Raw genomic sequence first — 26993 nt, 5'->3', positions numbered from 1 at the left:
ATTTTGAAATATTAAAAATTAAAAACAAAAACAAGCAACTTTCCAAGAAGTTAGAAACCTAAGAGGTTAAAATATATTTAATATATTTCACAAATATTGTAAGTATATGAAGGTAATTTATTCCTTTTTTAATATTTTTAAGTCATGTTTTTTATTAGAGTCCTGAAGAAGGGTAAAAGCATACCCGAAACGTCGACTAGTACTAACTGAGTATATTGAAGAAAGACCTATAGCCCACGGAAAAAGTAAAATTTATTTTACTAAAAAGGTCATAAAAGGAAAAATTAATAATTATACGCTTTTAAATAAAAATTTTTCGTTGAAATCGGGCTGGTCGTGTACGATATAATTAGAAACAAAAAAAAAGCGGTTAAATGGCAGGTATACAACGGTTCAATAAATATTTTTTATTTAGAAAGTTTGGCCTTATTTGTAACATTACACATAAATCGTAATAGGCATTTTTTTCTATTTCCGTTATATGATGGCAGGTAGATACCGTTTGTTTTGGTCCCAACAAAATTTCAATTTCTCCTCTAGGGAATCACCCAAAACTGTTTACTGCCAAGTTTGAAGAAAATCGCTTTACTAGTTTAGATTGTAGCTCGAGGTATATACAGACAGACAGAGAGAATTGGCGGATCATCGTTATGTCATGTCTGATTGTTATCTAGAGTTCGATATTTTTTTACGAATCCTTAAGTTGCCTAAAGTACCTACCTATGTATATCGCAAGTAAAAAACTACACCAAAAACTTTCACTTTTATATTAGTGTTATATTTGACTGGACAATAGGAAAATCTCAATTTAATTTTTTGCAAATATCAATATTAAATTAAAAATTGCGTAGTTTAGCCGCAGTACAGAAATTGTGTTTAGGTACTTACTATGACCTATGAGTATAAATGCAATGATAGCTAAGATTTCAAAATTGATATTACCAAATAGCAACATTTACCTACTGGTTTTTTTTAGAGTTTGAGAGGTATTTCAAAGAAATTTCTATTAGGGCCAGTTTGTTTGACACTCGGTCATCTTTAATCAGTGATTATTCCAGTTGATTATCGTAGAATCCGTTTGTTCACTAAAATTATAATCAAGGAATCTATGATTTGAGTAGTTAATTTGAGATTTCGTTAATCAGCCAATTTTGCTCGATTAGCACCATTTAATCAAGGATTTGCTGAAATTCAGTTTGTTCATACTTGATTTTCAAACAAAAACAAACGAAATTTGACATTAGCACGAAGTTCCCCATTAAAAAAAATATAAACAATTCCTTGGCTTTAGAGATAATTTATTGACCAATCAATAGTTATAAAAAGTGGGGAAAAGATTTTTATCTTCTTCAATTCTTTGGCTGATGCCATACAAAATAATGCAAAATTATTATTTATTTATTTTTTATTGTTTTTCAAATTGTAGGTGCCATTCATGCCATTGTTAGGTATTAATTATTACAAGTTGAAAACAAGTATTTGTATAAAAATGCCTTCAAGCTGCATATTTTCTCCATATGTATTTCTTCTGCAAGAACATCGAAATAGTTTTTTTTTTCTTTTGGATTTTGGCCGCTTTGAAATATTTCTGAAAACAAAAGAGTCTATATATAGAAAGTGTTTTTTTTACACTATCAGTTCATAGCCGAAGAGCGCTTATAGCAAGCACCGTCTTGCGACCATTTGCCAACACAAAACTGTGTTATCCGGCTCATCACTTAGTGCAGTGTTAGTAGTTTGTAAGCAAATAATAACTACAAAAAACGTAGGTACACTAAGAAAAAAAAACATTAATTTCAATATTAGATAAAACAAACATTAAAGAAATACAAACAAAATAATTACTTGAGCAACAAAAAGGACATAAAAATAAACACAAACATTTATGAGCGTGGTACACTGGTTTTTAAGACAGTTTTTAATCTATTTTTATTAAAGTTTAAATCAAAAAGGTTTGAATTTAAATTTAGAAGTTTACACATGCGTGTTAAAGGTTCATGCAAGCCATAATTTGTTCGGTGTGGTGGAATATTCATTAAATCCAAGCATCGGAGGCTATAAGCAGTGGCGTATCTAGAAAAAATTTGGAGGGGGCTAGAAAATTTTTCAAACATTTTTTAGAGGGGTACGAAAAATTTTTCTCTCTTATTTATTCACCTTTGATCGAGAGTGAAGCGCTGTGTTGCGATACTGAAAGTGGTATAGTAGCATTTAACTGCTCTCGACGTCGACAGCTTCGTACTGCTGACTCCTGTTTTTAAAAGCTGAAACACAATAACGCTTTGCCGTCGATTTTGACAACTGCGAAAAGTTCAACTATAGGAAATCTGTGTATCCTCACATAATGATGCTTTTCTTACGTACGCTTTTTTTGACAAACGTAAGGAAACGTAAGAAAGCGAGCAAAAGTTCAACCAGACTGAACTTTTGCTCGCTTTCTGACATTTGACAGACATAGTTACAGTCACCCACATTATTATTGCGCCAAATGTGAATAAAAAAAAAATAAATTATTGCAAAACTATGTGTGTTTTTTAATTTCTCTATATAGATTTTGCACAAAAAAACGACATCGAGATATTTTAAATCAAAACAATTTACGTATTAAAAACAAAAAAAATGTAATGATGTTTTAGACTGAGTTTTATTGTTAAAAACAATATATTTTGATTGGTTTTGTTTTTATAACTATAGGATTAAAGAATAAACAAATTTCTATGAATTTTTCAAACACATTAATATCCTTTTTCATTTTTCCACAATTAAATCAAGATAAAGACTTGGCCCAATAATTTTGTGAGTGACTGTGTTTTTTTTATTTGACAGCAGATTTTATGTTGCAATCAGCTGTTCAAAGTCAAAGTGACAGAAGCGCGCTTTGAGGATTTCTCAACGTAACGCAACGAAGCGACGCCCTAAAGCGTGATTGTGTTTCAGCTTTAAAGTTCTTGTGTGACAAACACCATTTTCGATATAAACGCCCATGTTCCGCAATTCGACCGAAAGTGAATTGAAATCACTTTTAGATTTCACGTGAAATAAAATATCATATTCTTCATTTGGATCAATTTCAAAAACTTCGAAATTGCTTCGAACTGTCATAGCTGAAGGATCATCCTTTTTAATTTTCTGAAAGTTAAATTATTACTGCTGGATGCAATTTTATCGGCAATTTTAATGGAAAAAAAGAAGAATTCAAAAGAAAAAATAAGGAGACACAAATAAGTTATGATAATATTTTGTCCAAAAATTATAGATTCATTGAAAAAGGCACCAAATTTACAAACAGAAATAATGTGAATTGAATTCGATCAGAAAATCTAAATGAGTGAAAAATGCAGAAAGTGAAAGTCTAGAAACTAATTTTCCATTAAATTATTTTAGATGTTTAATTCGAAATATATATTTTTTCGTAATATGTTGCTTTTTTAATCCGAATTCGAAGTCCAAACTGGCATTTGCTGAAAGAAACCATTAGTTACATATGTTGACCACTAAGATTTTGAGATATCAAATATTTCTATTTCCAATAGCTTTGAGAAGTATATAATTTTTGAAAAAAGTGTTTATCGAGATTGCATAAGAACTTTTGCAAAATTACACGGTGATGATATTCGACGTACGTATTATATTAAAAAGTGATCTGAAGAATTTCGAATTGGACTTAAATCCGAAAAAAACCACCCAACCCTCAGCTACAGCTAAGGCTCTTACTCAAACAAACACAAATAGCCGTTTCAGAATTTGGAGGGGGCTCGAGCATCTGAGCTGCCTCTAAATCTATAAGATTTACGAACAAGTTTCAGTTAATCATGTACATTATGAAGAAATCAGCTAAATAATAACATTGTCTTGTAGGCTTGGGGGGGGGGGGGGGGGCTTGAGCCCCCTGAGCCCCCCCCCCCCCCTCAATACCCCACTGGCTATAAGCACCCCCTCGATAGTTAAAACCAACAGAATTAAGTAAATTTGGTGCATCAATTACGCCTGTGATTAACTGGTGAATGAAGATTATGTCATTGTTAACCCTCCTGCTCCTTTGAGCCAAAGTTTGAATCTGAAGGAGATTAATCCGATGTTCATAAGGAGGAAGATTATAAGGATCAGACCATCACCATGGCAGTCCTTTTAAGGCGAAACGAATGAAATTACGTTGTACTGATTCCAGTCTTACATTATGGGTCTCGTAAAAAGGAGTCCAGACTTGCGATGCGTACTCAAGGTGGGGGCGTACTAAACAATTGTAGAGGGAAAGAGTCACATAAAGCCAGAACTATAATTGGCGGATGGAGTCGGAAGCTACTGTCAATTGTTGTTGTTTTCCATAAGTTTTCATCCGACGAGTGCGCTCGCAATCGCACTCGACGGATGAAAACTTATGGAAAACAACAACAATTGACATTAGCATCCGACTCCATCCGCAAATTATAGTTCTGGCTTAAGGATCTTGAAATTCTTTTGACCAACGCTTCACAAAACCTAGCATAGAGAAGGCCTTATTCACGATGACGTTGATATGTTCGGAAAAATCAAGATTATAACTAAAATTAACCCCTAGGTCTTTAAAGCTCTGAACACGCTGTAATTTGTGTTGGGATATTTTATATTCATACAAACTAGGAGCACGTTTTTTAAAAAAAGTCATTGTCTGACATTTTATTGGATTCAAAACTAAGCTATTCTTACTACACCATATAGTTTTACCACATGTTCATAAATAAAAATTGCTATTAATGGTTGTAATTAATATTCACAAACAAAATGTCAAAAACGTCAATATAATAAAAAAATAACTTAATTCTTTATTAAGTTTGGCAACAAAACTGACTGATAGACTGGAAAATGAAACGATTTTAAGAAAACCCATGATTTGTTAATCAAGGTGGAAAAAAGTGAACAAACGCTCTTTGATTATCACGTATTCTTAATTCTCAATTAAGGGGAATCCATAATAATCAAATCGACGATTTAACCCACTCTCAACAAACTGGCCCTAAGTCCAGATGTTAGATGTTCAAATATGGGAGACCCAGAAGTTTGTACCACCCCAATTTTTTTTCGCACTCCTGAAATTCACCTTTCGGCCGCCATCTTGGATTTTAGTTTTTATTAAATATCTCGATTTCTATTTATCCTACATAAAAGTTGTGTAAACAAAAAACGTAGATTTTGATTTTGAATTTCGCGTCTTTTATATTAAAAAAACTTTTTCGATATTCTGAATATTAAACAAGTTACAAGCCAAAAAAGTAAAAAAAAAAAACGAAAAAAAAAATGACAATTTTAAAGTTTTGAGCACTTTTTATCAAAATTATGAAAAAACCTTCCGAGAAAAGATTGTTCACTTTAAAATTCTCTACAACATTGCTATACAACTTTTTTTTAATGGCTATAAATAAAAAAGTTATTAATACTTTTTTTTTGTTAAAAAATGCTCATTTTTGTTTGTGTTTTATCTTTACTTTTTTTCTTAATTTTTTTTACCAAATCTTGAATTTTGAATGGTTAGTGAGTATTTTATAGTAATAAGAGAAAATTCAGGACCTGTAAGTTTTTTTATTTTTAAGTCTCTTATTTATTTATTTATTTATTTATTTATTTATTTATTTATTTATATAAAGGTATCGCTGCATAAAAATATTTCTCTTGTAAGTAATGCAGGTTGGTAGCATACATTTGAAAATATGAATTATAGTTAACTATTTATTAACAAAATATAAAAAAAATATATATATAAAGATATAAAGTGAAAAACAATGAAAATGTTACATTAACGAAACTTCAGTTTTCATTAGAAAAGTGAGAAGAGATCAAAGTCAAAAAACTAGCATTGTATCCAATCGTTGACCTAATAGAAATTGGCAATTGATTCCATATCCTAACTGCGTAAATGAAAAATTGACGTTGTGACGTTAGACTTTTGTGCCTAATTGGCTTCAGATTCAGATGTCTGTTTGACCGCGGAAAATTAATTTTATTATAAAGATATTCCGGTTGTTTTTGGTGAATAATATTATAGAGCATTTTGACGGATTTTAGCTTTAAAAAGTTTTCAAGTGTACATCCAAGCATGCGATTTGAATATTCAGAGACATGGTCGTAACGACCAAGGTTGAAAACATATCTTGCACATGAGTTTACAGCAACTTTGAGTTTACTAAAAGAGTTTGTGTCAGGATCACAGAAAAGTTCACAGCCATAGCTGATAATAGGGACAATAAGAGACTTCACAAGTTTAAGTTTTACTTCCAAGGGAAGGACGTTTCTGGTAACCGAAAGTCCTCTTAATGAGCCATAGATTTTTGAAACAACACTGTTTATGTGGTCATCCCAAGACAATCTGTTGTTAAACATAATCCCGAGATTTCTTACATTAAAAACCATATCAATAAGTACATTGTTTAAAAAAATGGGAGGAAAACCACTCTGATCTATATGACGTCTCCAGAAGGTAATTGCTTTGGTTTTTGTTGGGTTAATCAACAAATCATTTTGGAAGGACCAGGAAAATATTGACTTTAAGTCAACATTCATTTTTGAAAAAGCATCTTCAATATTTTTGTATGGAAAACGTATATAAATCTGCACGTCATCAGCGTATATATGGAAAGAACTGTATTGTAGAGTAGTGGGGAGGTCGTTGATAAATAACGAAAACAAGAGAGGACCAAGGATCGAACCTTGAGGAACTCCCGCATTCGTATGATGGAAGGATGAGAGCTTAGAGTTACATGATACAGCCTGAGACCGATTAGATAGATACGAGTATAAAAGTTTGCTGGCAGAATTTGAAAAGTTGAAAAGGTTAGATAGTTTATTGCAAAGCAGGGTATGATTCACACAGTCAAATGCTTTAGAAAAGTCAATTAAGGTCATAGTTGTCATTAGATCGTCATCGAAAGCATCGCGAATATCATCTGACACTTTCAAGAGTGCTGTTATGCAGCTGTGACCTTGTCGAAAGCCTGACTGTAAAGGCGATAGTAAATGTTGACCCTCGATGTACTTTTTTATATCATTGCTTACAATCAATTCAAAAACCTTTGAAAGGAAAGGTAGAATCGCTATGGGTCTATACTCGACACTTGTTCCCTTTTTAGGTACAGGTATAATTTTTGACCTTTTCCATTGAATAGGAAAAGAAGATGTCATGATGATCGAGTTGAAAATATGTACTATGTAGTGTATAATGTGTGGAAGAAGAATTTTAATAAAATCAGGGTGAATATTGTCTAAACCAACACATTTTGATTTGATTGAAAATATTGCATCTCCAACTAAGAACATGTCTACATTACGAAGTGTGAAACTGAATTCAGAATTGTTTCTAAAGATTGGTGTGCTGTTGATTGCGAGCTGGCTTGGAGCAGCAAATTTCAAATTTAACGCCTCAACATCAATATCTTCACGTGCACAAGGACTTTGTTTACAAACACCCATGTCTTTGACCTTCTTCCAAAAAAACTTAGAGGATCTATCAGAAGAAAATGTTTGTGAATAATAATTTAATTTTGCGATTTTAATCATGTTAACCACATTATTTCTAGCTCTTTTAAAGTCATTGTGCAAATCTAAGCATCGAAATCTCTTCCACCGTTTATATAACTCATTTCGTAGACTAATAGCATTAATTATATCGTGGTTCATCCAAGGGTTTGAGTTAATCCTGATCCTACGAGACTTAAGGGGAACGTATTTATCGAAAAGATAAGTTATGTTCTTATTAAAAATATCAACTTTTTCGTTTACAACAGGATTTGTAAAAATTTCATTCCAAGCCAAAACATTGCACTCAGAAAATAGATTCGCTAGCTCAATATTGTGAAAATCACGATACTGATAAGTTTCGGATTCATCACTGGTATTAATGTTCAGACCAAGTGTTGCAAAAACTAGATCATGGTAGGAAAAAGCGGGAAAAGATAGTTGATTATAATGACAAAGTAGTTTAGGATTGCTAATGAGAATTAGATCTAAAAGCGACGGTGTTCTATTCGGCATAAAATGTGTTGGCTGGGTTTTGTTGACGGCAGACAAATGCAAAACTTTTAATGTATCATTCAGCAAGACACAAGCCGCGGGGTTAAGCAAATTTATGTTAAGGTCACCGCAAATAATTAAATTGGGTGAAAAAGAACATACCCTTTCTATTGTAGCTCTAAGAATACTACAGTCAGCAACGTGAGGAGGCATATAAATTGTGCCAATAGTGCATTTGTTCTCTCCACTAAGAATATCGATAAAAATGAATTCGATGTTATCAGATTCATTTGATTGCATCAGAATCTTTGCTTTGGTGGACTTTTTAATATAAATACAGGCACCACCACCTCTAGTTAGCACTCTATCCGCACGAAAAAGTTTAAAGCCCTTAATAGAAAAATATTCACTACTCATACTTGGTTTTAACCATGTCATGAAATGCATATAATCTCCACTTCACTCCCTTCAAAGATAAGACGCAGCTCATCTATTTTATTCACCAAACTTTGAGCATTCAAATGGCAAATGTGTAAACCGAGATTTTGTTTACATAAAATATTGATCAAAACAGTCAAGTTATCATTTACACTGTTGCGAATATGTGGCGAGTTTGTCATAATTAAAATCATTAAAAATATATATGAGAAAGAGAAAAAATGAAAAGTAAAAAAGGGGTATTTTTTAACAAAAAAGTATTAATAACTTTTGTATTTCTAGCGATATAAAAAAAGTTGAATAGCAAAGTTGTAGAGAATTTTAAGGTGAATAATCTTTTTTCGGAAGGTTTTTTCATAATTTTGATAAAAAGTGCTCAAAACTTTAAAATTGTCATTTTTTTTTTTTGTTTTTTTTTTTACTTTTTTGGCTTGTAACTTTTTTAATATTCAGAATATCGAAAAAGTGTTTTTAACATAAAAGATGCGAAATTTAATTTTCTACGTTTCACAACTTTTATGTAAGATAAATAGAAATAGAGATATTTGATAAAAACTAAAATCCAAGATGGCTGCTGAAATGTGAATTTCACGAGTGCGAAAAATCAGGATAATGATATTCAGCCAATGTTCTATCGAATGAGCAAAAAAAATTTGAGGGTGGTACAAACTGCTGGGTCAAATTATAAATGCACTGGGCTATATAGAAATTCCTGTTTTAAATTTTTGATTTTTTTTTCCGATGTTTGATGAATTTTCAAATAGAAAACGAAAGTAAAAGATCATATCGAGCTTTAAAGTACATTTGTATGTATGCAGATTTTCTTCAAAAATACTACATACATCATTCAAATTTAGTTTTTTTTTATTTTCTGAGGGTGTGACTGATCAAATAACATTATATTGATTGATATGAAAGTTCGACCGTGCTTCCAAAGATGAGCAAGTATTATTTTTTAAGAAATAATCAAATGTGAATTGAGCTTCTTTGAACTTTCGGTCAGTCAGAAATAAAAGTTCTCAACAAATAGAAGTGTTTAGATCGAGCAAAATAATTGAGATTATTTTTCAACAAAATAATTTTGTACTATCAGTCCAACTCGTGGCTTGATTTTTTACGCACATTAATTTGTTAAATTGGAGATAAGAAAATAATCTGGTGGATTGAGGTAATAATTATGTAGAATAGTTTACATCATAAGGCGAAATACCCACAACTTTTTCTAAGCTAGAACTCAAGTGTTTAATACAAAATCCAAGTTTAAAACAAAAAATTTCAAAAGAAAAATAAAAACAGTGAAGGTATTTAAAATCCGGAAAGCACGCTTAATTTATAGTTTGTCTAGTTCAAGGTATTTGTTTGGCTTGTTTTTAAATGATAGTGAAACCGATGGGCTCACTTGCAGCTTACGCAAAAGATAATATTTATAGTCACCGTATGCAATTACGTATATACATCGTTGATGTTACACAAAACCGGCAAGATTAAAACTCAACTGAAAATGTAAAGTCGACTTATGTCGAGTTAATGTGTTTTCAATTTTTGTTTTATTAAATCTTGTTAAAAAAGAGTGTTTTTCTTATATCCGAGACTTCCGATTAGTTTCAAGTTTTAGTATACTTAGATTTAAATAATATGTTGTTTCTTCATTTACATTGCTTAAGAATTTCAGAAGGTGAAATACCTACATGTTTGCTGAATTTTCAAATTTTTTCTATATAAATGGAATAAAGTCTTCAATAATCTAAAGCTTTCGGTATTCTGGAAAATTAATTCACAAATAGGAATAATGCATTAATATACAACTCATCAGGAGAAAAAATAAAATACAAACTGTGAGTTATGCCAAAAGATTTAAAATAATATTTTTTTTTTAATTCCATTTATACAAAATAGAAATTGGTATAAAAATCTTCTTGAATATTAAGGCCCATTTGCTGAAACGAAACTTAAATATTTAAGTGAAACGTAAAGCCCTAAGTTCTACATTGCGGTTTGCACGAACTTCAAACTAGGTCATAAATTCCTCTAAGTTGAACATTACTTAGGGGGAAGAAATAGTAGAACATAAGTAGTTTAGGTTTTACTTAAGCATATTTATTTGAGAAAAAAGAGAGAATACCGCTCAAAAAATGATGCGTTTGTACCAAAATGGACAAAAATTAAGTATAGCAATATGAGTTAACTTACTTTTATAAATTCCAACCATCTGCGAATGCAAAAATACACTGAAAAATATTTTGAGAGAATGTTCACCCTTTTGTTGTTTTTTTCCAACACTAATTTAGACACACGCATACGTTTACAAAACACAAACACATTTGCTAAAATTATTGCATTTATTAATTTAAACGCAAATTTTATTTGACTTTTACTATTTTTACCTTTTTACATTAATTTAAAGGCATTCTTAACAATTTTTTTTCTAAAATTTCTCAAAAACAAATAAAAACTAACTGACGTTTTTATCGATTTGACAAATTAATTTGAAGTTCTCAGGGATTTCTCGCATGAAAGTAAATCATTGCTAGGTCGATCATAAATATTTTTTAGAAACTTAGAATAAACTAAGTTAAACATAAGACCTATGTTTGGCCTAGCTAAGATCAAAATTTATGACTAGTTTCAGCAAATGGGCCTATATTTGAATATTTTTTAAGGATAATATTTTTTTTTGTTATTAATTTTGTTTTTTTGTGAGCTCTTAAATCCGTTAGGCATAGATTTATAAATTTGTATGAATAGGTTATTAGTAATTCAATATGAGGAAAAGAAAGGAATACACAAGATTCCAATAAATTCACTCAAGCATTTGGCGAAGTGAACAATGAAATGGATATGTAGATATATTTTAACATTTAAAGCTTTTAATAAAACATTAATAAAAAAGCAATGTTTCACTGTTACTACTTTATAATTTACTAGTACTACCTATGTACTACTAATTTAATTTATTGCTAAAAATTAAATTATTTTGTGTAAAAAAGTTTAGTAGGTAGGTACGTTATTGTTCTAAATAATAACCTTCTGATTTTGTCGGTTTACTATTTACTATTTACATACAATAGTAATTGTACATGCAGCTCCAAATATCTATCTGCAAAAATGGAGAATCAGATTTGATTTATTTTAATTCGTTCATATTACTTATAATTAAAACCAAAACTTTGATAAAATGACAAAGTGTTTAATTCTTGTCTGTATTATTCATAATTGAAAGGAATCAACAATGGAGCTATTAATTATTGTATTAAGCTGTTGTATAGCTGCCGCAAGCGTAGGAGCCCTTGATATCAGTATTGAAGAGGAATGGAATATGTTTAAGGTAAGTAATATAAATGCATAATTATACACTTATATTTATCAAAATCTTATTTTTGTAAATTAGAGTAATATATAAAAGCACACATCAAACATCATATTTTATGCAGGGTGCCTCAGGAGAAATGTGCCAAAAAGCTAGAGCATGTAGGTTGGGCTTAGACAAAAAATCTTAAGAGAGAGAGGGTCTATTTTCCCTCGTTTAGGGGGAGGGGCAGTCAAAAAAAAATTGACCTAATTTTGAAAAAGATTTATTAAAAATTAACGATTTTACCTAAAATAACGTGATATATCTTTTTGTAAGGCCAAAAACTTCGTCTTAAATAAAGCTATTTTATGACATATTTTTTGAAAAATTAATTTTCAAAATCAAAATTTAAAAAAAATTGGAGAAAAAAGATTCGAAATAATTTGTTTCAAAATTTTAATTTTAAAATTAAGTACCAATTCAGTTTTAAAAATTCGATGCTGTTATTTATTTTTAAACAAAAACAGAAACTCGGATCCAAAAATATCTTGTCGTTTTCGAGAAATTAACAAAAAACCAAAACTACTTTTTTCGAAGAAACCTCTTTATTTTTTGTTTTTTTACGTGGCTGGACTTGTTGATAAATTTATTTATGAAACAGTTACCATTCGTCTATTATTTTTTAAACATTCAGACTTAAATGAGGATATAACAAAGTATTGGATTAACCCTGAATTGATCAACTTTTTTCATTGATAACACCTGAAAACTTACCTGAGAATTTTTCTTACTGTTTATGGGGTTCCCGCCGCCCATGGATTCTTGCTGTAAGATCCTTAAGTAAATAATACCGCAATTATTTAATGAAAAAATGAACAGCAAATACTAATGTACATAGTCAAGTAATTTTAGGTTTTATCTGCGGAAAAATTTCTACTGGGCTGAATGTATAGACCCTCGTTACGGCGGCGTTGTTATGAAGATGTGAAAAATCGACATTGATATCAGGCCGGCGTTAGAAGTTATAGAGGTCAAAAGGTCACGAAAATCAGTTTTTCGCATATATCTCGCGACCTGTTGCTCGGAGATCAATAGGGGTCCATTGAAAAATTGTTCGTCATAAAATTATCTACAAATATTGCCATGCATTTTTCTGTAAAACCAACCGTTTTCGGAATAGAGCGATTTTAAGCGTAGGCATAATACATGATACCTAATAATAGGTTTGTTTTATTTAAGAGTGAATAATTTTGTATTTGAATACTGAAAAATACATGTGTAATCTCTTTTGCTTTTTATTAATACGTTTTTATTAGTTTCACTTGTAATAGATATTCAAACAAACCTACTAACTAACTAACTAACTAACTTACTTACCTTCTAACTAACTATGTAACAAAATCTTAGCATTTTGACCCTCAGGTCAAAATTACCTACCCTGAGACGTTTTGGTCCAAGGGTAAAGGCATTTGAGGGTCAAAACACCCCAAATCAATCTTGGACTGCTTCTAAGAGTCATATCGAAACTTTGAACAAATTTATGTAGTTTGAATGACGACGTTATAATGTAGTCTCTTTCCGAAAACGGTTGATGTTACAGAAAAATGCATGAGGCAATATTTGTAGATAATTTTATGATTTTCGTGACCTTTTGACCTCTATAACTTCTAACGCCGCACAGTGTGACAATTCGCACATTTGGCGGGATTTAATTAAAAAAACAACATACATGAATGTAAACAAAAACCAGTTTCTCTTAAAGCCTAAACCTCCCCCTCAATGAATATGCACATTTTTATGCGTTAGAACTAAGCACAACAACAAAAAATTACTTAAGAAATTAACTTTTGTATTATTTTTAGGAGAATGGTCTGATTTAGTGCCCAGTGGATTTTGCTTTTGTTGCAAGTGGTTCGTGAGGTTTAAGGGAAAAGTTTATTTTTTTTATATTTAATATAACATTTGTGATTATAAACTTAAATTTTTTTTTTTTATAAATTGTTGTCATAAAAATGGGAGTGCTTGGAAGCGAAAAAATAGTGAAAAACTTTGTGTTTTATGTGTTCATTAGACAAAAAGTATAATTTTACAGTGTTTTTCAAAGTTGAGACCCTTTTTGTTTTAAAGCTGTATATATGTGGAACCAAGAAGTGTTTTATCTTTTTGCGCACAGGTGCGACACTCATACAAAATTTTTCGTATTCTAGGATGCCAACCGAAATTAGGAAAAAACAAATTTTTGATATTTGGATTTCCAAAATCAAAATTATGCGTTTCGATGCTGTGTTTTCCTTCGTTATGGATAATTTTAATATTTTTTCATTTTCTGAAGAGGCAATTAAGTCAATAAAGGCAACCTTCAAAACTTTATACTTGAGGTTTGACGAAAAAATGGCTAAATGTGGTCGTAATAGAGAACGCTTTAAAAGCAATAATTTTGATTGGTTAAATGAAATCATTAAACTGCCACAAATTGTTTTAAATGAAATTTCCTTATCATCTATAACATCTTCGTCACAAACCTGCTACATTTGCACATAAAAACCATATGAAGTGAACATTCAGCTTATAGACTAGATGTTAAAGTTTGGCAGGTTAGAGATCAAGGGTCAAAGCAAGAACAAAATGATTCAAGATAGATTTAGAGCTGAAACTCAACAGCCCGGCAACACAAATGATGGCAACACGGTCAGAAGATTTTTTTAGAGATTTAGAAAAAACTGCTGAAATTACAGGAATCGATATTGGAACCATAAAAAAGTTTTACATTATTTAGAAATGCTTGTATTTACCTCCTCTACATGAATTCGTTACAATTCTTCACCTAGTGAGTTATCGTACTTTTGCCCAAAAATGACCCCCATTAAACCTCTTTTGTTTAAAAATATGAAAGAATATTAACAAAATTGTTGTTTCATTTCATTTTGTATATATTTGTTATAAATTCTATAAAAAAAAAATCCACGAAAAGTTATAATCTGTGAGCGTTATTAGTTAAATCCCGCTAAATGTGCGAATTGTCACACTGTGCGCCGGCGCGATATCAATGTCGATTTTTCACATCTTCATAACAACGCAGTAACGAAGGTTTATACCAAAATCGAGCCCAGTAGGAATTTTTCCGCAGATTGGGGTAAAAAATGCCTTAAATTACTGGGCTATACATCCTTAAGATAAATCAATGACAAGAAAGAGCAAATACGAAGAAAGAGAATTCAAATGGTCTAGGAAAAAATAATTCTCTTGAAACCATTTTTAAAGAATATGATTTTAAAAGTCCTTTTTTTTATCATAAACTACTTCTTCAAATATTATTTTAGTTTTAAAACTTATTGCTGATGTTTTTTCTTGAATTTTTTTATTTGTATTTTTATTATTTTTACGATGGTATTTTTTCATTAACATGTGCGCTGTTAACTTTGGAAACTTCAAATTTTTTCATTTCGCTTCAGCGGGGTACTAGACTTTATTATTAAAAAAAACACAATTATATTCAAAACTAGTATTTTTGTTTTTTTTTTTAACAAAGGAAATTTCTTGACAAATACGATATTGAAAATACAGAATTTTGCAGTACAGAATTTTACAAAACAGAATTTTGCAAGTCAGTATTTTGTTCATACAGTATTTTGACATACAGAATCTTGTATTTACAGTTTAATGACATACAGAATTATGGACTTACAGTATTTTAACCGTACAAAATTTTGTCATACAGAATTTTTACAAGCAGAATTATGACCCGCTCCCCTTTGAATTCAAATAAACATCTTTTCACCCAAAACTTTCATGTGGAAATTTCTGCACTCAAATTAGGAAAAAAATATTCGCGAAAGGAATTTTTCGAGGATGATTTGCGATAGAAAAGTTCTCAAAATGGGAAAAAGTTCCGTGAAGTACCATTCATTTCAAATAATACTTTTTAACAAAAATGTTTCAACTTTAATCCAAGTAGCTATGTTTGATGTATTTCTATTTTCAGCGAAGTCCACAAAAAGTTGTAAGCAATTATAATAGTAGGAATTGTTTAAGTTTTCTTCTCAAACTACGTTTGCGTTTTTCCCTTCAACTTTAGTGCATGACCAATTAAACCTAAATTCTCCGATTTTTCTTTTGTCTCCAAACTAAAAATAGGATCTCGTTATGCATATATGACATTATTATATGTAGACGTGGAATTACAATAAAAAAACTTTGTTTTCATTCTAGCATACATATGGAAAAAATTACACAAATGAAACAGAAGAAAATTTTCGCATGAAAATATTTTTGGATAACAAAGACAAAATTGAAAAACACAATCTGAAGCACACCAAAGGCTTGGTTTCATTTACGTTGGGTCTAAACAAGTATGCCGATTTAATGTATGACGAATTCTATACCTTGGTAAATGGTTACAATTTATCTCTTGAAATGAATCAGTGAGTTCTGAAGCCCCTTAAAACGTTTGGTTTTTAATATTATTAGAACTTATAGATATATGGAGATGATGCCGGAAGAAGGTATCGATTACGTAAGCCTATCCAATACAACACTGCCAAAATCAGTCAATTGGACGGAACTTGGCGCTGTTACACCGGTTAAGGAACAGGGTAATCAATATCAATTATAAGCTTATCCAACACAAAATAGTTCCCATGTTTAATTTTTAGGTTATTGTGGATCCTGTTGGGCGTTTTCAGCCATAGGTGCATTAGAAGGACAACACTTTCTCCATAACGGAATATTAACTTCTTTGTCTGTTCAAAATGTAATGGATTGCTCAAAAAATTACGGAAATACAGGTTGTACTGGTGGTTTTACAAGACAAGCCTACAGATACATAAAGTACAATAGTGGTATAAATACTGAAGAAGTCTATCCATATAAAGGAGTTGATGGTACCACATGTAATTTCGACAAAAGCAAAATTGAAGCCACAGATCGAGGATATGTCAATCTTCCACAAGGAGATGAGGCAATCATGATGGAAGCTGTTGCAACCGTTGGTCCACTTGCAGTTGTTATTGATGTCAATCGAGAATCACTGCAATTCTACAAGAACGGAGTTTTTAATGAACCCGAGTGTCATTCCGGTGTGGAGTATGGAAGACATGCTGTTCTCTGTGTTGGTTATGGTAGCGAAGAAAATGGCGCTGAGTATTGGTTGGTGAAAAATTCGTGGGGAAGCACATGGGGTGATGGAGGCTTTATCAAAATGTCACGCAACAAGGATAATCAGTGTGGTATTGCAAATGATGTCAGTTACCCATTGGTGTAGTTTGTAGATATACTTTGAATGTTTTAATGTTTGTTTTGTATATTTTAGTTGCAAAAAGTCTTTAGAACTATAAATCATTCCTTGAATAACATTTTATTATTTTGAAATTGTTTCGAAAAGTTTTTGTGGTAGGTATGGGTTGCAATAATTTCATCAGAAAATAATGGATGAAACATCTGGATAAAACATCCTCATAATTTCTTAACAGTAATTAAACATTTTTTTTTTTATTTGGACAAAAATCAAAAATATAAGTTTTTTTATACTTAACTCTTCTAAAATGAAGTTTTTGAAAAATATTTTGAATTTATTTTATAGCCCATGATGTTTTTGGTTTTTGTCCATATAAATTTTTTTTTTTAATTACAGCTCTGGAGAGATAAAAACTTAATTGAAATATGTAAAAAAAAACAGATAATATATAACACTGGCCATTTGACGAAAATAGACAAAAAAAACTTTATTTCTATATATACCACTCTTTTGAGCGCACTACATTTAAAATGATAAGTGTAAATTAGAGTGACCGCAAGAAACCGATTTTCGAAATTTGGTCAGGGGAACCCCATAAAATGTTCCGCCTTTGCAGATTTTTAGATAGCCAAAATTTCAGCTCGATTGGATAAGTCTAAATGGTGCCGACACTAGCTCAATGTATCAAAAATCTCTGGTTCTAGCTCCCAAACAGATCGGGTTATTTTCACTTTTTATATATTAAATTAAAGGTAGTGTTGCTACACATAGTTCAGATGCTAAATTTGTTTAGTTTTACTAAAAAAGAAAAATTTTGTCATCAATTTAAATTTTCAGTAACTCGATTTAAAATTAAACTTTTTTTTAAACTGTTTTATTTAAAAAAACGAAACATTTAACAGAATTCTAAGGCTGTGTGTGAATTGCGTTAAATAGTTAACACCGTGTAAAATTGTTGACACTATTGAGGTGAACAAAAAAATTTCAGCTGTATGGCTTATTGTTTAATATTTTTCTCTGCCCCTTTTCTGCTATGAAACTCCTTTTTAATTAAAAAAAAGAAAAACAAAACAAAACCATCTGCAAAAAAAATTTAACTCAAATTTAATCAGGTCCCAGAGCCCAATAAATTTTTAACAGCTGAAAATTTTTTATTCACCTCAATAGTTTCAAAAATTTTACACTATGTTAACTATTTTACGCAATTCACACACGGCCTAAAAAACAAAAAAAAAATAACATCGTGTTACATTTCTTATACATAATTAATGAAGTAAATACTGTAACGATGAATTACTGAACTACTTTTAAGATAAAAGTCTGAACACACTACCTGCTACAGTAAAGGTAGAAATGTGAACGGACCTTTAGTAATTAAGAAACTACCCTCTGAACGCATCCATAGAAATTCCCTCGACTGCTGAATATCCCAAAATATCCCACTGGACTGGAAGTATGAAGCGCCCCCTCTTGGAAAGGAAGCTTCGAGAAGCAAAGACGAGAACCTTCGAAGACATTCTCGAATTCCGAATTTCAGGTATAAAAGGGCAGCGTGGACACCGACCGGATACAGTTTAATCTTGAATGTGAAAGAGTACAGTACAAAGTGAAATAAAGTGTTGGAAATTGTTAGTAGTAAATAAAGTGATTGAAAAGTGTGTTTGTTTGAGCGAATAATAAAAGTAAATTGATTTGAAATAAAGTGTGTTCTTATTTGAACGGAAAGATAAGTGGAAGTTAAAATAAACGAAATAAGTTTTATTGTGAACCCGGAATAAAACGTTACATTGGTGTCAGAAAAGTGGAATAAAACTTATTTAATTGTGCGAATCAGATAATTTCGCTAGTAAAATAATAAGTGCGCGTGTGTTTTAACAATAAACAAAGTGTAAAACATTTTGAAATAAGTAAAAGTGCTCGCGATTTAAAAATTAAAATGGGTAAAACATTAAATCAGTTAAGTTTGTCTGAGCTTAAGACGGAATTAACTAAACGAGGTCTTCCTACTGCTGGATCGAAAAATGACCTCATTATTCGTCTGCAGGATTATTTAACCCAGAAGGACGAAAATTTGGATACATTTCAATTCGAAATTGCACTAGTAGAAGAACAAGTAAGTACTAGTTCCGAAATGTCATCGATGATGGCTGTTCTCCTTGCAAAATTTGAAGAACAGAAAGAACAAATTGAGACACAACGCAATGAACAAAGAGAACAAATGGAACAACAACGAACAGAGCAAAAGAGTGAACAACAGAATCTTCTGGAAAAATTGGAACAGCAAAAGAACCTTCTAGATGAACAGAAAAACCTCATCGAAGGTAAGCTTCATGCGATCGAGAACAAGTTCGTTGCTCTTGATGCTTCAATCAAAGGCGTTGAAAAACAATCTCAAGAAAAGTTTGAGAAAGTTGAAGAAAAACTCGAGAAAGTAGAAATAAAATTCGATGACAAATTTAAAGGAATGGAAGTGAAAATGCAAAGTTTTACCGAAGAACTTGACAAAGTTCGGAAAATTAAGATCCGAGAAAGTTCTGGTGAGTATCCAAAGAAGAAGGAAATGCATCCACCAACCTTTGATGGACAAAGTTCTTGGTCGATCTACAAGAAACAGTTTGAGGCAGCTGCCACAACAAATGGCTGGGATGACGAAGACAAATGTATAGCGCTGACTCTTGCACTTAGAGGTCCTGCTGCTGAGTTGTTACAAACTTTACCACCAGAAAAGAATGGTAACTTTAACGCTCTTGTCCAGGTAATTGAAAAACGCTTTGGAGATGGCCATATGCAAGAAGTTTTCCGGGTCCAACTCAATACAAGAGTCCAGAAAAGAGGAGAAACTCTGCAACAACTCCAAGCTGATATTGAAAGGTTAACTCATCTGGCATATCCGACAGCAGGAGACGACATTATCAATCAGTTTGCGACAGAAGCCTTTGTTCGTGCTGTATCTGATATAAATCTTCAGCGAGCGATTCGAACAGCTGGAAAACGTTCTCTTCCTGAAGCATTAGCGTTCGCACTAACTATGGAAGCAGCAGAACAGGCTTCTCAAGGCGTTCATCGGGTAAGAGAAGTTGCAGTGGAGGAATGCTCTTGTCAAAAACTCGCATTCCAAAGAAACCAGCGAGACGGAGCTGCTCGATGCTGGAACTGTAACAAGACAGGACATCTCCAGCGGCAGTGCAGATTGCCACCAAGAAGAACTGCTTGCCAACACTGTGGAAACAGGAATATTGCCCAACAACAGGTAAGCGATACAACCAACACTCATGCTCAGCTTGATTCCCACTCGGGAAAACGAGTAAGAACCAACTTCGAGGGGCAGAAGCTGGTTTCTGGTATCGATGGCCCCAGAACCACAATTCAAGTCTCACAGACTAAACGAGACAACAAAAGTCTGACAGTGGAGGCGACCATAAACAACAAACAACACGTGGCTACAATTGACACCGGTGCCACCGCCTCCATTGTACGAAGAGACTTGGTGAAGATGACATGGCTACATAACACCAACAGCTACCGTCTGAAGACCGCCACAGGAGAAGCAGCAAGGGTGTACGGTGAAGTTCGTCTTACGATCCGTATAGCTGAACTAGAGTTTTCACATGTGTTTTTGGTGGCAGATATATGTGACGAGTGCATCATTGGAATCGACTTCATGAAGGAGCATGGAATCATTTTGGATATCGGTAATCAAGTCCTGAAATACAGAAATGTAGAGATTCCAATGGTCTATGGCAACGAAAATTCAACAACAATTAGAACTGTCATCAAAGAAGATATGTGCTTGCCTCCTTCTTCAGAAGTTTTTGTGTGGACGAAGTTAAAGGGGAACTGTGGAAGCCATCGATACCTCATGGTCGAACCAGAAGTTGAGCAAAGTTCCGAAAACATCTTCATCGGGAAGACTCTTGTGGCACCAAAGAACAACATGGTACCTGTACGGATACTTAACATCAAACCGTACCCAATCAAGCTTAAGAAAGGAGAAGTTGTTGGGCAATGTGAATCTGTGTCCGCAATAACTAAGATCAATGAGATGGACATACAGATGACTATGAACTCTGAGAAACTAAAGACTCAAATTCTCAAATCAGACAACTTGAGTCAACATCAGCTTAATGTTGCTGGAAGGCTTCTTCATGAATATGCTGATATCTTCTCTTCACCCAGCGGGCAATACGGCCGAACACAACTGGTGCAGCACCGAATCGATACAGGAGACGCTAGGCCGATTCGTCAACCAGCAAGACGTCTCCCCTTGGCCAAACAAGGTGAAGTTGAAGAAATGATATCGACAATGAAGAAAGACGGGCTGATCGAAAATTCCAAAAGCCCTTGGGCATCACCGGTAGTTCTCGTCAAAAAGAAGGATGGAAGCACTCGATTTTGTGTCGACTACCGCAGGCTGAATGATGTGACGAAGAAAGACAGCTACCCACTGCCAAGAATCAGCGATACTCTAGATGCAATGGAAGGAGCACAATGGTTTTCGACTTTGGATTTGAAGAGTGGCTACTGGCAGGTAGAAATCCATCCAGAAGATCGGGAAAAGACGGCTTTCTCCACAGGAAATGGTCTGTGGCAGTTCAATGTCATGCCGTTTGGGCTATGTAATGCCCCAGCTACTTTTGAGCGTTTAATGGAGTGCGTTTTAAATGGATTAACCTGGAAATCTTGCCTAGTCTATTTGGATGATGTCATCGTTTACGGGAAAACATTTGATGACCATTGTGAAAACCTAAAGGCTGTATTCCAGAGGCTACGAGAAGCGCATCTTAAGTTAAATCCAAAGAAATGTGCACTTTTCAAGACCGAGGTCAAATATTTGGGGCATATCATCTCATCCCAAGGAGTAATGACTGATCCAGAAAAAGTTGACACTGTGAAGAATTGGCCAACCCCTCAGGACAAGCATCAACTTCGGAGTTTCCTCGGTCTGGCAACGTACTATCGACGATTCGTAAAGGATTTTGCGAGAATCGCCAAAAGCTTGCACCAGCTAACGGAGAAGGGTAAACCTTTTAAATGGTCAGGTGAGTGTGAGAAAAGCTTTCAGGAACTGAAGCTGCGGTTATGTGAAGCTCCTGTGTTGGCCTATCCGACTCCAGGCAAACAATTCATCATTGACGCAGATGCAAGTAATGTTGGAGTTGGTGCTGTTTTATCACAAGTTCATGACGGAGAAGAAAAGGTCGTTGCCTATTTCAGCAAGGTACTCTCGAAACAAGAAAGAAACTATTGCGTGACCAGGAGGGAACTTCTTGCTCTGGTATTGGCAACAAAGCACTTCCATAAGTACATCTATGGACAGAAGTTCCTTCTTCGTACAGATCATGGTGCACTAAATTGGCTTTTGAACTTCAAAAATCCAGAGGGTCAAGTAGCAAGATGGATCGAGATACTTCAGACGTATCAATGTCAGATTCAACATCGAAGAGGAAAGCTGCATTCAAATGCAGACGCATTATCTCGGCGCCCGTGCAAGCAAGACTGCAAGCATTGCACACGACTAGAAGAAAAGGAAGTTGTCGCTGTTAGACGAACGAGAGCTGATCCCATTTGCGGCTGGAGTAACGAAGAACTCAGAATGGCCCAACAGGAAGATTCGGACATCGAACCCATCCTTGCATGGAAGGAACATCAAGAGAAACCAGAATGGGCCGACATCTCCGACCGAAGCCCCACTCTCAAAGCATATTGGGCGCAATGGGACTCACTTCATGTGCAAGAAGGGCTACTCAGGCGTAAGTGGGAATCCGCAGACGGTAAATCCTATGTAATGCAGCTAGTCGTACCTCAGTCAAAGGTTAATGATGTTCTCCGAGAGATGCACGAGGGAACTTCTGGAGGCCATTTAGGTATCAACAAGACGCTGGAAAAGGTACGACAGCAATTCTACTGGTTACGTATGAGAGAAGACGTTGAAAAGTGGTGCCGAAAATGTGATACTTGTGCCGCTAGCAAAGGACCAGCTAGAAAAATCCAAAGCAAGATGCAGCAGTACAATGTGGGCGCACCTTTTGAGAGAATTGCAATAGACGTAGCAGGTCCTTTTCCCGAAACCAACAACGGAAACCGGTACATCCTTGTAGTGATGGACTACTTCAGCAAGTGGCCTGAGGCATTTGCCATCCCAAACCAGGAAACCAAAACAGTTGTGGATAAGATTGTCTTTCATTGGGTGAGCAGGTTCGGAGTACCCTTGGAACTTCATTCCGACCAAGGAAGGAACTTCGAATCTAAGATTTTTCAAGAGGTTTGCTCACTCCTTGGCATCAAGAAGACGCGAACAACACCGCTTCATCCACAATCTGATGGGATGGTTGAGCGATTTAACAGGACACTTAAAGAACACCTGTCAAAAGTAGTCAACGATAATCAACGAGACTGGGATCGACATATTCCATTATTCTTGATGGCTTATAGAAGTGCAACACATAGTTCCACTGGACATACACCATCGGAAGTCCTTTTTGGTTCTACAATACGGCTGCCAAGTGAGATAAAATTCGGATGTGTTCCAAATGAGCCACAGGAAATAGATGAGTATGTTGATAACCTGAAAGAAACACTGGCTGACATTCACCAACGGACAAGGACAAATATAAAAGCGTCTAGTGACAGGATGAAAACAAGATATGACGCGCGAGCGACAGCAACAGGGTTTCAAGAAGGAGAACTTGTGTGGTTTTACAATCCCCACCGACAAAAGGGACTATCACCGAAGCTACAACAAAACTGGGAAGGCCCTTACACAGTAATAACCAGAATCAACGACGTGGTTTACCGTATACAGAGAGGGGTAAGAGGCAAATTAAAGGTAGTTCATTGTGACCGTTTACATCGTTATAATGGTGAAAGAAGCAATGGAGTTGTTCGGGACGAACAATCCTAAGAGGGGGGCAATGTAACGATGAATTACTGAACTACTTTTAAGATAAAAGTCTGAACACACTACCTGCTACAGTAAAGGTAGAAATGTGAACGGACCTTTAGTAATTAAGAAACTACCCTCTGAACGCATCCATAGAAATTCCCTCGACTGCTGAATATCCCAAAATATCCCACTGGACTGGAAGTATGAAGCGCCCCCTCTTGGAAAGGAAGCTTCGAGAAGCAAAGACGAGAACCTTCGAAGACATTCTCGAATTCCGAATTTCAGGTATAAAAGGGCAGCGTGGACACCGACCGGATACAGTTTAATCTTGAATGTGAAAGAGTACAGTACAAAGTGAAATAAAGTGTTGGAAATTGTTAGTAGTAAATAAAGTGATTGAAAAGTGTGTTTGTTTGAGCGAATAATAAAAGTAAATTGATTTGAAATAAAGTGTGTTCTTATTTGAACGGAAAGATAAGTGGAAGTTAAAATAAACGAAATAAGTTTTATTGTGAACCCGGAATAAAACGTTACAATACTAAAAAAATTTAATCAAGAGATTTACAAAGTAGTTTTGGAAGCATCAGGATACAATTTTCGGCACTCACTGACTACTTGAAGTACATATTGTTTTTGTTCCTCATCTTTAGTTAAAAGGTTATTAAAATCGGTTATTAATTTGACTCCTCTTTCTGTCATCTCATTTACGACTTTAAGTGATTGCACTTTTTTAAAGCCTTCTTTAAAATGCGGGTTTTCGGGCCAAAGATTTGGAGGTTCTTTAGGAAAACTTGTGTCTATTTTCAATCGGCTGAAAAAGTTCAATGTTTCTTTGTTCACAATATTTTTTAACCCTGCTGTGACAAATTGTTCATCTTCATGTGTCTGTAGCTTTGGATTTACTATTCTGTTGGTTTCCGTTTCACTGGTTTTCAAAATTATGTTGGCCGTTTCTAATTTTTCGCCATCTCGTAAAGTTAGGTCAAAGAACGCCAGACCTGCCAGCTCTGAACTCAAATACCATAAATGGTTTGAGAATTTAGCAAGAGCCTGAAATATCTTTGTCTATCTGGCGGTATTCAATGCAATTACGCAAAAGATCTTGTTTAGGAGCCAGATAAGCTCTTGGGGCATTAAACCAAGCAAAAGTTTTTTCTTGTTGAATGTAAGTTTGATTTTGAAACTACAAAGTCAATTGGATTTTGCCCTAGTCCCTAGTGCTTCTATTGTAGCTATAATTATGCGAGAAGCATTTCTATCAGATGCCTTACATTGATCCAATAACATAGAAAGTTTCATTGTTAATAGCTCTTTCACCCCACGACTATAACTCATACTTTTGCTACCCGAGGGCCCAGAGATAGAGAAACATCCATATCCCAATCCGCAGAATAAAACAGTTAAAAAAAAGTTTAATTTTAAATCGAGTTTGCACTTCAGCTCTTTTTGAGGTATGTACTGAAAATTAAAATTGATGACAATATTTTTCGTTTTTAGTAAAAATAAACAAATTTAGCATCTGAATTATGTGTAACAACACTACCTTTAATTTAATATACAGGGTGTCCCAAAAGTAATGGATCAAACGAAGTATGTTAATAGGGGATCTTAAGGGCTCTCAGAATTTGGTAACTTGTTCATCCCAAATCATTACGGTTTTCGATTTAATGCATTTCTTGTGAAATTTCGAAAAATCTCGACTTTGCAACAGTATTTTGCTTCCTGCTGCCATAATTGATCTTTGTTTTTTACAATTCTTTTACTAAAACATTGACAAATAATTAGGAACAATTAATTAATCAAAATATTTTTTATTCCATAAGGCATTTCGATGCAAATTAACTAACAGTTTCAAGTTTTTTAAAAAATCAATTTTTTACTTTTTTTTTAGAGCAACACCGCAAAACAAATTTCTATGGTGTGAGAATGGTTTATTATTTTAAAAAGTTGCCCTGTTATTGTAGTTTTCAAAAATGTATAAAAGTTTCCAAAGTTGCAGTTAGATCGCAAAATATTACAATTTGAATTCAACAAAACAGGGGTTTTCAGAGCAAAAAACAACCAAAACAAACACATTTTCTCGAACTGTTATTTGTTTATTTTTCTTTGAACAAAAGCCTCTATTTTCGTTTGTATTTTTGCTTTGAAAAACCCTGTTTTGTTGAATTCAAATTGTAATATTTTGCGATCTAACTGCAACTTTGGAAACTTTTATACATTTTTGAAAACTACAATAACAGGGCAACTTTTAAAAATAATAAACCATTCTCACACCATAGAAATTTTTTTTGCGGTGTTGCTCTCAAATAAAAGTAAAAAATTGATTTTTTATAAAACTTGAAACTGTTAGTTAATTTGCATTGAAATGGCTTATGGAATAAAAAATATTTTGATTAATTAATTGTTCCTAATTATTTGTCAATGTTTTAGTAAAAGAATTGTAAAAAACAAAAATCAATAATGGCAGCAGGAAGCAAAATACTGTTGCAAAGTCGAGATTTTTCGAAATTTCACAAGAATTGCATTAAATCGAAAACCGTAAGGATTTGGGATGAACAAGTTACCAAATTCTGAGAGCCCTTAAGATCCCCTATTAGCATACTTCGTTTGATCCATTACTTTTGGGACACTCTGTATAAAAAGTGAAAATAACCCGATTTGTTTGGGAGCTAGAGCTAATTTTCTTCCAAAAACAGTGAAAAAACAGAGATTTTTGATACTTTGAGCGAGTGTCGGCACCATTTAGAGTTATCCAATCGAGCTGAAATTTTGGCTATCTAAAAATCTGCAAAGGCGGAACATTTTATGGGGTTCCCCCGAAAAAAAATTCGACAAAAAATTTTTTCTATGGGAGTTGCGGTCACTCTAGTGTAAATAAAGCATATCTTCAGCTATTTTGTGTAAAGCGTTATAGTGTTATGATATTTTAGAAGCTATGTACACAAATTCGCAATTTTTGAATTTTGACAGAATCAAAAAAATTATTTTTTTTTTTTTTGAAAGACTACTTTTTTATTTTGAAGTCTCCAAAGTCAACAGCGAACATGCAAACGAAATAATAGGTACCATCGGATATTATAGCAAAGTAAAAATAATAAAAATACAAATCAAAAAATTCAAGGAAAAACATCAGAAAATAAGTTTTAAAGCAAAAATAAAACAAAATTAAT

At 33.3% G+C, this 26993-nt stretch overlaps 1 protein-coding gene and 1 long non-coding RNA gene across 4 annotated transcripts; one reads left to right on the top strand and one right to left on the bottom strand.

Moving 5' to 3' along the window:
* Positions 1 to 1432: 1432 nt before the first annotated feature.
* On the bottom strand, positions 1433 to 11218 carry LOC129917671 (uncharacterized). The gene is made up of 3 exons (XR_008772839.1): positions 10803 to 11218; positions 10609 to 10742; positions 1433 to 1588 (listed from the first exon to the last, which is right to left on the bottom strand). It is a non-coding gene; the product is annotated as an uncharacterized LOC129917671 (long non-coding RNA).
* On the top strand, positions 9409 to 17058 carry LOC129917670 (cathepsin L-like). 3 transcript variants are annotated; one of them, XM_055997711.1, is made up of 5 exons: positions 9409 to 9586; positions 11639 to 11743; positions 15917 to 16128; positions 16175 to 16299; positions 16360 to 17058. In XM_055997711.1, exons 2-5 carry the CDS (start codon positions 11648 to 11650, stop codon positions 16965 to 16967), a joined length of 1041 nt encoding a protein of 346 aa, XP_055853686.1. In that variant the 5' UTR covers positions 9409 to 9586; positions 11639 to 11647; the 3' UTR covers positions 16968 to 17058. The 3 variants fall into 3 exon arrangements, with proteins under 3 accessions (XP_055853686.1, XP_055853688.1, XP_055853687.1); XM_055997713.1 differs by having other exon boundaries at positions 9410 to 9586; positions 16184 to 16299; XM_055997712.1 differs by lacking the exon at positions 9409 to 9586 and adding an exon at positions 9615 to 9719.
* The last annotated feature ends 9935 nt before the right edge of the window (positions 17059 to 26993 follow it).

Source organism: Episyrphus balteatus, chromosome 4 (genome assembly GCF_945859705.1).
Source record: "Episyrphus balteatus chromosome 4, idEpiBalt1.1, whole genome shotgun sequence".
Lineage (NCBI taxonomy): Eukaryota > Metazoa > Arthropoda > Insecta > Diptera > Syrphidae > Episyrphus > Episyrphus balteatus.
The sequence above is the reverse complement of the archived record's forward strand: the minus strand, read 5'-3'. Positions and strand labels throughout refer to the sequence as shown.